The sequence below is a fragment of the Diuraphis noxia genome, unplaced genomic scaffold, assembly GCF_037042655.1.
Source record: "Diuraphis noxia isolate RWA-SAM2 unplaced genomic scaffold, SU_Dnox_SAM2 contig0005, whole genome shotgun sequence".
Classification (NCBI taxonomy): domain Eukaryota; kingdom Metazoa; phylum Arthropoda; class Insecta; order Hemiptera; family Aphididae; genus Diuraphis; species Diuraphis noxia.
In genome coordinates this window covers 13048200-13060250 of record NW_028301715.1, presented here as the reverse complement: position 1 = coordinate 13060250, position 12051 = coordinate 13048200, and the positions used below count along the sequence as shown (strand labels likewise).

The following is a 12051-nucleotide window of genomic DNA, read 5'->3' as shown; positions in this document are numbered from 1 at the left end:
AATAAAGTTTACGAAATCTGTCGTCATTGTGTGACAGCCATTTGTTTTAGAAAGGTTACGGTTATGGATAGACGACCGGCTCTCTAGACATGCTGTGGTAATAGCCTAAAACCACTCCATATGATACGCGTGCACCATATACGCGCATATTCGTATATTATTATACCTATATTGTATAATAATTGCGTTCGAATCGAATGAAAAAAAAACAATTACATGCGAATGTATAATTATAATGAAAGTTATAAATATAAAGTTATTTATAAATAAATTATAATGAGAGCTCCGAATCCACAGACGTATCATCTCAACTAATGCATTAAAATTTACAACATAAATATATGTCGTTATTCATATCTACTTTGGACAATGACGCATTGAAGTGATGATGATAATAATAATGTGTAGATCTTTTAATTAAATATCAACATAACATTATATAATATGGTATAAATAGTATGTGTTAACGTCTGTGATTCTGATCGATTCGACAGAATAGGTATATCGTCACGGTGAGGTCGGATTTTAAAGATAGAGACAGAATTAAATGTAAATTAAAACAATTTTACGTAATAGAAATAGGTTAATAAACGCAAATAGAACATTTATATATGCAAGTTTAAATCAATATATATATATATAGGTATGCATAGAAGATCACTTCGAGGCAATATTTAAGTATATGCCGCGCAACATTCTTACGCAAAATGAACAAAAATGCATACATGCAAACACACCCAATTCAGTAGGTTGAAATTCCATCGACCTTATGTGTAACTTTTTATATTTTCTTATTCCAAATGCATAAATGATGAGAGTCTGTTAAAATGTACCTATGCTAATAATTATGTAATTATTTTAAAAGATCGACAGCTTGGATGAATGTTTAGTCATCTTGAAAATTTATAATATTACCTATGGCTTCATACGACCATACAGAATAACTTTATTATGTATCATTAAAAATAATCAATCAACTTTTTAAAATCATATGTTGTATAATACGTTCTATATTTTAAATATGTATACTATATTATTACTATATTCTTGTTTGTTTTACAGACAATAATTATCACATAACTACCTATCTTATTATGTTATTATTAATTAATAGCAAATTGTATACAGATTTCTAAGTGTAACAAAAACAACTGACAGATGTAATAGTTATTAACTAGGTATTTAATAAATGCTATTCTAATAAATTTTGTTTTATTTAACTATCATAATTTTTTTAATTATTTATATTTCATAACAAAACATTTTAATATTAATAACGACAACAGCTATTTGACTGTAAGTTAATTACACTAGTCTGTTACTTTTGTTACGCTTTGTATATTATTGTACAAACGAAAAGTTCCACTTTTTTGTTCCTGTGATATATATTCTTTTATTTATTTATATTTTGACACAGTTACTAATGTTATTTTGACATAGGTACTAATGTATAGTTCACATGGTATTTTTTGGTTTACCTAGGTTCAAGATACAAAAAATATATCAATAGTTTTTGAATTCCTTGAAACTTTAAGAGACAATTCTTAGATATTATTAAATAATACTTTAAAACTTAAACTCCCATATACTAATTTTAAACTTTAGGCATGTGGTGGGTTAGATGTAAATATATAGGAACTTGTTCGATGAATCTGGAGACTGGCACAAACATGGAAGATAATGTATAAATGCACATTATAAATATTTACATTTCGTAATACTATAGAATATAAAGAAATATTCTGAAATACATATTTTTTTAGATGAAATATGTTTACATTAAATGTCTTTAAGAAATTACAAATGTTATTCAATTAAGCGAATTGTTATCCATTGGTATAAATAAGTACGTAAACTAATGTTTGCTGGTGGTAAGTTGTCCATTTAAAACATGTATAATTACATGGGTAATTTGATTAATTAACGTTAAGTTATTCACATTTATAATGTTTTAAAAAAAAAAATCTTATTTTAAAATAGAATAAAACATATCAATATTTTATCATTTAGAATACGTGGAATATTTGTAAGTTGCTATTGCTGAAGGTTCAAAAAAAAGAAAAAAAATTGTAAGTCTATACTAGAAAATATCATGAATTGGATGTTAATCCCTTAAAAGCAGGATGACTGACGAGGAAATTTGTCTAGGTACTTATACCTATTCCATTGGCTTACTCAACTCGAACGACAAAGGGTTCAAAGGTTTCGGTGTTCAAAGTTTCACGAAAGAGATTTATTTATAAGCTTTATTTTGTTGTTCATATACTTTTGTACGGATCATTTAGTTTTCATTTACAGCTATCGGGATATTTATTATAATATAACTATTTTCATTGATGTAGTACAGAATGTGTCCTGTTTTACACATTGAAATGAAAATAACATGAAATAAATAATTTGGATGAATTTATTATTCAATGTGAACATAATTTAATAACTCTTTATATAGGTGCTGTCTTACACTCTTAATTTATGTTTTTAGTTTTTACTACACTTAAATAACATTAGGTATATCTCTCTCAATTTGCGAATATAGTCTTGTAATACACCACTCCAATGAACAACTCGTGAACTTTATGTTTTTACCTGCATGTGCGATACATTTCAGTTTTATATAATTCTCGTATGAATTACTTCACATAATAATATTATATTACTTTTATATGCTATAACATAACCATTGCGTATTGACCAACTTGTTCATAATATCCATACATCATGTATTAATTAGTGTGCGTGTTAATCGTGTTAATATGTCAAAAATAATATTATCAGTGATCGGCGTTATTACCTATACCTATACGTATACATACACATATAAATACATAAACCTCTCTCTCAATTGCATTGCATTAATTATAACTTTAAATAATGAATTCATATTTTGTAATGTATTCAAACGCATATTTTATATTAAATATTATCAATCAAATACTGTCAGTATTGTGTATCAGTAATCTTCATTTTTCATCACTCAGACTTAAACTATTATCTATTACCAATAACATAAGTAATATACCTAATACACTATAAATAAACTATATATCAATTAAACTATTTAACAATACTTCCTAGAGGAAACAATGTTAAAACAATTTAAGCAAATAAATAGTAATGAAAGAGTATATTGTTCGTCAATAATAATTGCCAATTATCATATTTGATCAACACAAATATAAGAATTAAAATACATTGTAGTTTTTAATTTACTATACAACACGTAGTACCTACAGGTACAATAAAAACATTAATATTATATTTAAGTAATCTATGTGCGTTATTTATGTAGGTTCAAAATGTATTGGGAATCAATCATATAATGGTTAGTCCTACCAATGCCTTACATTTTATAAGTAAAATAATAAATAAATAAGTTTGAAATCCGCAACTATGTGAGCACAACATTATACTTTATAATTTAGACAGCGGGCGTAAACAATTAATTTTATATAACCACGTAGATACATATTTATGCAATAACTAATTAATAAGTACAAGAGTAGAAAAAATAAAAAATAATAATGTTCAAGCAACAACATGTACGAGAAGTTAATAAAATAATAAATTACGCTATTAAAACTTTTTTTTAATTATTATTAAATTTATGTTTTATTTACAGTTAGGTAGGTACTTGAAAAAATAATTGATGACAAAAAAAATATACTTATATACTTTATTTTATCAGTATAATATGTATTAGAGTACTAAGTTTATGACCATAATGGTTTATCTCATCAATTTATAAAAAAAAAAAACAAGAAATATATTATTTTTTTAATCAAGAACTTTCAGTATAAAACTATTATAGCTCAAGAATTACAGATTAATACAATGAGATATAATACATATATACATAATATAAAATTGATATTATACATTAATGCAATATAATAAAAAATAAATCAAAACAAAATGTGATATTTAAAAAAAAGTTTATTAAAATATATATAAATATATATATATATATATTTATTTAGAACTTCAGTGGTGTTTAAATAAAGATTTCAAATATTTTTCAGACAGGTAAAAGTGTTACAAAAATGTAATGTACCATATCGCTTAAATGGAAAGGTTTTTTTTTAGCGTAAAGGCGGTAACCATCCGTGTTCAATGTACGAAAATAAAAATATATAATGTACCTATATTGTATAACCGGTTCTATATATGATAGTAAAAACATAATGTAATATACAATGTTTAGCAAATAAGAAGATTGGAAGGGATGAAGTCACAATAACCGTTCAACATAAATACGGAGAATCTAGAGTGAACAGTATCAGTCGTATACAACGCAAATACGTACCTGCCAATAGAACATTTCAAAAACCGTCAAATACGAAAATATAAAATGGCCGTCAAGGTATGAGAGTTTAAGTTCGTCCCGAAACTTCACTTTATACGGATCGAACAAAAAATACATAGAAAAAAAAAAAACAATTTTTATAACAATAATAATGATAATTTTATGTTATTGTGTTCGTATTTGAAGATTCTGTGGAGTTAAGTTTTAACTCTCTCGACGGCTAGTAACAAAATACGTTTTTATTTTCAGATGATCATTTTCGCAGCCTGCGTGGCCACCGCTCTCGCCCAATACGCCGCACCCGCTTACAAGCCAGCGTACTCTGCGCCCGCTTACTCAGCACCAAAAGCTTACGCCCCAGAACCCGCATACGCACCCACACCATACAACTTCGAATACAGCGTAAACGACCCACACACCTACGATGTCAAGAGCCAATCCGAATACAGCGACGGCAACGGTTACGTCAAGGGATCGTACAGCCTTTTGGAAGCCGATGGTTCCACCCGCACCGTCGAGTACACCGCTGACGACTACAACGGATTCAACGCCGAAGTCAAGAACTCTGCTCCGGCCTACAAGCCAGCTTACTCTGCACCAGCTTACCCAGCACCTGCTTACCCAGCACCCACATACTCAGCACCCACATACTCAGCACCCACATACTCAGCACCGGCTTACAAGCCAGCGCCGTACAAGGCGTACTAATAACTTTTCCCAATCACCACCCCACACCAATCGAAAGTCTCATCGCCGATTGTGACGGTAGTTTAGTCATCATATGCCAATCCGTCATCATTGTTCAATGACTAAATATTATGTACAATGGTATCATTTCATCGATGTGTTTGTTTTGTAAATAAATAGTGAATTAAAAATAATATATTTTTTGCATATTTTTTCATTTCCTCGTACTTTCCTCAAAGAATTATAATTCATTTTTGGATCTATTTATCAATATGGCCATATTATATGTTATACATGAGTATAATATATTATAGTTCTTCCAAGCTTTATGCATTACGAGTTATCAATAAAATTATTGATCAGACTGTAAAAATGCCGAAAATAAGTTTAAAAACGTATTTGAATAATAAGCAATAGAGTGATAGGTTTTATTGTTTTAAAATACAACCACCAACAATCAAAGTCAATAAACCACTGATAAAATTAGTAAAACTGCTAATTATAGAAAAGAAGATTTAAGAGTGTTGTCTAAATGTGAATATTATAAATAATCATTTACATTTTAACAAATTTATAAATAAATCAGAAGCCTCATTTTTTATATACACACTAAATAATTGTGTTTACACAATGTAGGTACTCAGCAATAATATATTAAGTGCATTAATTAATTTTTAAAACATAGTTTTCGTTTATAGTGGTACACTGTTCCATATCCGTTACCTCGATATAGTCAACAAAAAAATGGTATGAAATGATATTATTGACTGTTATGGCATGATTTTGAAATAACTTTTGATTTTCGAGTGTGTTTTTAGTTTTAGTTTATATTTTTTTTTCATATTTATATTGTATTCTGGACAACCTGAGCAGAGTATTGAATTTATTTCCTTTACACTTATTTGTGTGTTTTGTAGTGTACATATTTACTATATTTTGTAGAAAAAAAAAATTATTTTATCTTGGTGTCCTATAATGTTTAACTTGTTGATCCGCGCCATTTAAATCAACAACAGCTTCGATTTATAATATTGAAGGTGATTTCTGATACCGAATTAGTTGGTAAATTTGGGAGTTCAAAATTGAAAAATCGTTAATTTTTATCCTAAACATTTTTTTGTCAAAAATGTAATAACAGGATAGTGACTTAAAATTTTTACCTAAATATTCGAATACATATTTAGTAGACATAATTTATTTATAATAATTGTATTACATTACAATATTGGAAGTTTTTGTTTTATGATATAGTTATTATTTTATATAAAATTGTGTTGAAAATTATAATAGTTTTTTAACATCAAAGCACCTAGTACAAGAATACATGAAAACGGAAAGAAAGTAGAAATGAATTTAAATCGTAGATAAGTTACGTTAAGTACTTATTTAAACAATGGCTATAGTTTTGTAAAAATATACCAAGTAATTAAATGGAATACAACATTTTTGTGGACTTATTGTAAGTTATGAGTCATGACTTAATATTCACGGATTGTATAACAATGCACAAATGCACAATTGAGAACTTAATACATTACCAACTATATAGTTAAACTTACATTTGATTTAAAATATTTAAATGTTCAGCCCTTAAATTAAATCGTTTTAATTAATTTATTTGTAGTTGAGTAATGAAACATTTTTTAAATTTAATAACAGTTTAGTAACACTTCATTTTATACGTTTGTGAACACCCACCATTGCATACACCCAAAATAATGTCTTAACAACATGCAAAGAATGTTCTTTCTATTAATTTCCATACTAAACATAAGCATCGTATTGTATGTTGGTGCACAAAAAATGGTTATGCAATCATTTTCATTGATATTTATACGTATATTGTGCACATACACGTAATATTTTTCTCTTTATTCTTGTATTCTAGACCCCTAAAGATATAAGTATTACAAAATATATAAGTTAAAAAATAATATTTATTTTTGAAATTCAATAAAAATACATTGTCTGTTATCATTTCAAAAAGTACAAAAATACATTTGTCTTATCTATTATATGTTTACGTATCGCAAAGCTTGGCGTGTTTTAAAATATTCCTAGTTCATAAGTTATAAGTTTAGACCTGATGAAATTTAGAATTATTTCATACGTCGTACTGATGTTGACATAATTACTCATTAAAAATCAGATTATTAGGCCAATTATAAAGTTACTAAATAATATTAATATCGTTTTTACAAACTAATAAATTTTATTGTATTCATAATTTATTGTAGTACTAAATTTGTATGATATAACAGGTACGTAATGTATGTATACGATGTAATATTATATTACAGGTTGGCAAAAAGCATAAAAATCATAAAATTTTTATGTAAATATTTCAAACTTGTTTGAGTTAATCCCTAATAGACATTCATATAACCTATGAAAACACGACGTTTTTTAAAGTGTCAAATCAGAAATATCTGCTAAAAATGTAGGTGTCACATCAGCTATTAAAATGTACGAAATACGTGTTCAAGTTATATATACTTAGTGTTTGTATTGCAAAACATGTATTTACGTACCTATAGATAGTTAATAGTATACACACACTTTGTGCACTGCAGTATTTCAATTGATTTTATAATTATTAACTAAGTAGGTAAAATGTTCTAACAATTATAAAATTATTATTACGCTGTAGGTACATTAGTCTGATCGTAATATATATGTACGACCCAAAAATGTTAATTCTGATCTATGGGCGGTATGTAAAAATCGATTAAACCTAAGTAATTCGTAGAAAAATATGCCAACCATTGGCTCAACGTCGCGCCGTCATCGTGAAGGAAACAACCTATCGTACGCCACTGCTGCTTAACCAGTGTGCGAGCGGCGCGAACCGTCGAGCTCGTTTTTACGCCTACTCGAATCGAGTGATTGATTACCGTTGAATTTATTTATAAAAACCACTAATGAATTAAAAAATGAAAAGGTTGTTCTTGGAATTAATGAACGTTACAGTGACATAATATTATATATCAATCGTAACGTCTATGTGATTATTGTGATTCGTGAATAATACCCAACATTACTGTATTGCGACTTCGAAAACATTTTTAAAAACCCAACTTTTTTTTTCTTAGGTTTACTATAATATATATTTTATAAAATTATAAATATTGTATGCGAAGTGTTAAACGATTGGGTACTTGGGTAATTTGCGTCCGTTTAAAACTGTACAATAAAAGGTCCGACATACTACAGTTGCGAATATTATGCTATACATACATAGCCAACTGTGTGACTATTCAATGTTTATGATTATGATACGTGCCAACGACGATGTGGCGTATCAATTAATTTATTTTAAACGCATTGTGAATGTGAACAAATTAATTTTTTTAACGAACTTGAACCATATTTACACAATTTAAATTAGATATGTTTAAAAAATGTATATTGTACGGGCGTCTCCACCTCAACCGGTTCTTGTTTGTCAGTTACTATCCAAGAATACATTATTCACCAAGTACGTCTGGAAGGGATGAAGCTACAGATTTTTAGCATAAATACCATGTCTCTGGTCTCCATAATCACCAGTTCATTTCTGTACACAGTCATCAAATTCTTTGACCAAACAACAAAAAAAATCTCTAAAATGGCCGCTAAGGTAATATTATCGTCATTTGATATTTTAAAACGTTTTATTTTGTAAATAAAACGATTTTAGATTTTATAACCATAAAGGTGATTGCAAAATTGAATTTTTTTTAAACTTTGTTTTACAGTTCATCATCCTCGCCGCTTGCGTGGCCACCGCCCTTGCCCAATACTCTGCCCCAGCTTACAAGCCAGCGTACTCAGCGCCCGCTTACTCAGCACCAAAGGCTTACGCCCCAGAACCCGCATACGCACCCACACCATACAACTTCGAATACAGCGTAAACGACCCACACACCTACGATGTCAAGAGCCAATCCGAATACAGCGACGGCAACGGTTACGTCAAGGGATCGTACAGCCTTTTGGAAGCCGATGGTTCCACCCGCACCGTCGAATACACCGCTGACGACTACAACGGATTCAACGCCGTCGTCAAGAACTCAGCACCAGCTGCCTACAAGCCAGCTTACTCTGCACCAGCCTACTCTGCACCAGCCTACTCTGCACCGGCCTACTCTGCACCAGCCTACTCTGCACCAGCCTACTCCGCACCAGCCTACTCTGCACCGGCCTACAAGCCAGCATACAAACCCGCATACTAATCATGTCTTTTTTCTTGTGAACCAACTCTTATTTTCCTTTTTATTTCATGTCACTGACATGAAGTACTTATTATTCACCAACTATTTATATCATTGTTGTATTTATTTTGTAAATAAATAGTGAATCAAATTCAATCGAGCATTTGTTATTTATTTACAATTACATGCAGAATTTAAAATACATTTGATGCATGTAATAGGTGTATTAAAACATTAATCTAATTATCTACATTTCATTATTATGCTTTAATAGCAATATGATTAAAGCAGTATATTTTAATTTTACAAATGTTTTGGTATAAAATAATATGGATATTGAAACAACTGTCAAACACAATAAACTGGCTGTTCATTGTACTAACATCTTAGTAACTATTTAGTATAGTTATTATTTAATAGTTCAAATTTATCTAAATTTAAAAGTATTTAAATATGAAGTTTAACATTTATAAATAAATTTCCTTCGAAAGTTTATTGGTAGCGACTCAAATATTGTACTATAATTGTTTGCTATATATAGGGACTAATGGACTATATAGCATCCATTCATTATTAAGTATGTTAATTATTTGGTTGCCCTGTTTTTTACATTTTTTAAATGTATATATTATGAAGTACCTAATTATTGAAGGTACTTTTATGTACCATGCTTATCATTAGTTGAAAAAACTTTTAATCAATTAGTGTCATGAGATCTGGAGGAATATTTGGCTTCAAATAGTTACTACTCTTTAATCATCGTGTATATTTTTGATGTCCTAAATAATTGCTTTTTTTAACAATCAACTTTTTATTAAATATTTTCTTTTTTCAATATAAGCTTTTGCCTCACACATATATATTTGCATCGACTTATTGTATTTCATAAATCACTTACAGTAAATAAAAATAACAAAAAAAAAGTATTTAATGCAAGTGAAACTGAAATGTGAAACAATTATTAAATGTAATAAGGAACTTTAAATTTATTGCTTTGTTAATTTTCATTATTTTCCAACTTAACATTAGGAAATTATCCATTCTGTGATAGTTAAAATAACTGTTGCATAATACATGTGCGGGTATATTCGTATTCATCCTAAATATGTTTCTAAAATGTAGTTATATAAATCTCTAAAACTAAAGCTCGGATTTGGAAAGTTTTTTTACAGACAATTTTAGAAGTATAATTCTTCAATACAAACATTTAAATTCTACTAAAATGGATTATACGATTTTACTTACTTTTCTCACTGTAGATGGCTTGCATTTCACTATTTTTGTTGATATTTTATGTAAAATAAATAATTTATTATGATAATTGTTTATCCACTACATATTCACGGAACAAAAAAAATATTAGAGTTTGCAAATACGACGGGTTTTCGATGCGTCATGTTTTAAATAATGTACTACATAAATAATGAAGCCATTATTTCGCTGATAGACGTATCGATTAAGTATTTGTCAGTGTTAGTTTATTGAGTGTTTTTAAAATTACCTATATTCTTCCTATAGTACCCATAACTTTTAAAATATGTTATTAATCGATACATTGATTGACGGAAAGACAATATTATTAAATTCTTTCATTTGAATTAAATACCATTTTTTTCATTCCTTATAAATTTATCTTTACTATTTTTCGTACCTATCAAAATATAAACACCATTGATAGTAACCAGACACAATGGTTATAGGTTTATAACTATCATAAGCAAAAATAACGTTAGTTTATATCATGGTGGATTTACGATGATCGAAATTCAATATAAATCTATTTAAAACAAATTATTGGATAAATTTGACTAAATTTACCAAATTGAATTTTTATTTAAACACATTAGTCACATATGGTTAAACGATGAAGTATTTATTAAGGTTTATGGAGATCTTATATATTTTACATTACATACTTTACTAAGCTAATTGAAAAAAAAAATTTTTAATAAAACTGAAACCGGCCCTTCCTCTAGTCACCTAGTATAACAAATAACTGTCAAGAACTGACACACGTGGATTGATAAAAAGAATAATGTTTTACTTTCATTTAATCTGCCATAACTATGTTTAATTTAAGTTTTTTGACTAAAAAAACTTGAAATTATTTTATGATTTAAATTTAAATATTTACCAATACTTAGGTCATAGAATATTATTTAGTTTTAAAATAACGTAACGATGATTATTATTTTATTAATTATAAATTGATATATATTACGCAACATATTATACTAAGGACTATATTACTAATGTGTTTTCCACCGTTTCAATAATTTTCAATTTTTTTTCCTATTATTAAATGACAACACTTTAAAACATTAACTAATTAGTAAACATACAGAGTGTCTCGCGAGGATTTACCCATTGCGATATCTTCTAAAATAATGGAGATATTGAAATTCTGGTTTTGTAATTAAGACTTCAGGGATAAGAACTACAATTATTCATATTTTCATTTATATTAATTTTTTGGTAAAAATTTTAAAAATTTTATTATTTTATTTTATTGTTTCCGAAATAAATTAATTTAGCCATTTTGTAGAGTTTATTTTTCTGATAATATTGACGTTTCTAAACTTTATTTTCATTAATTTCCTGATTTTTTACTTTTTATTAGTTTCGAGAAAATTTGCGAATTATTTAACACCGTAGTGTTATCAAACATGTGACACGCCGCGTCACGCACATGCTCATACGGCCGTCCAAACACTTTCAGTGTGTCTAGTTATAATCATATTTTATTTCTTCAAAACTAGAAAAAATATTAAAAATCAGGAAATTAATGAAAATAAAATTTTGAAACGTCAATGTTTTCAGAAAAATAAACTCTACAAAATGACTATAATCAGTTTTTTGGAAATAATT

The 12051-nt window shown here is 28.0% G+C and overlaps 3 protein-coding genes across 5 annotated transcripts in view; 2 read left to right on the top strand and 1 right to left on the bottom strand.

The window, feature by feature from the left end:
- LOC107163545 (A-type potassium channel modulatory protein KCNIP1-like) overlaps positions 1-12051 on the bottom strand; it is a 414281-nt gene that overhangs the window by 308385 nt on the left and 93845 nt on the right. The gene's annotated exons all lie outside the window — the stretch shown is intronic.
- On the top strand, positions 4213-5186 carry LOC149054925 (larval cuticle protein A3A-like). The gene is made up of 2 exons (XM_089229348.1): positions 4213-4360; positions 4553-5186. Exons 1-2 carry the CDS (start codon positions 4349-4351, stop codon positions 5009-5011), a joined length of 471 nt encoding a protein of 156 aa, XP_089085474.1. The 5' UTR covers positions 4213-4348; the 3' UTR covers positions 5012-5186.
- On the top strand, positions 8583-9339 carry LOC107163550 (larval cuticle protein A3A-like). The gene is made up of 2 exons (XM_015511011.2): positions 8583-8609; positions 8728-9339. The coding sequence occupies exons 1-2, from the start codon at positions 8598-8600 to the stop codon at positions 9202-9204; spliced, it is 489 nt and encodes a 162-aa protein (XP_015366497.2). The 5' UTR covers positions 8583-8597; the 3' UTR covers positions 9205-9339.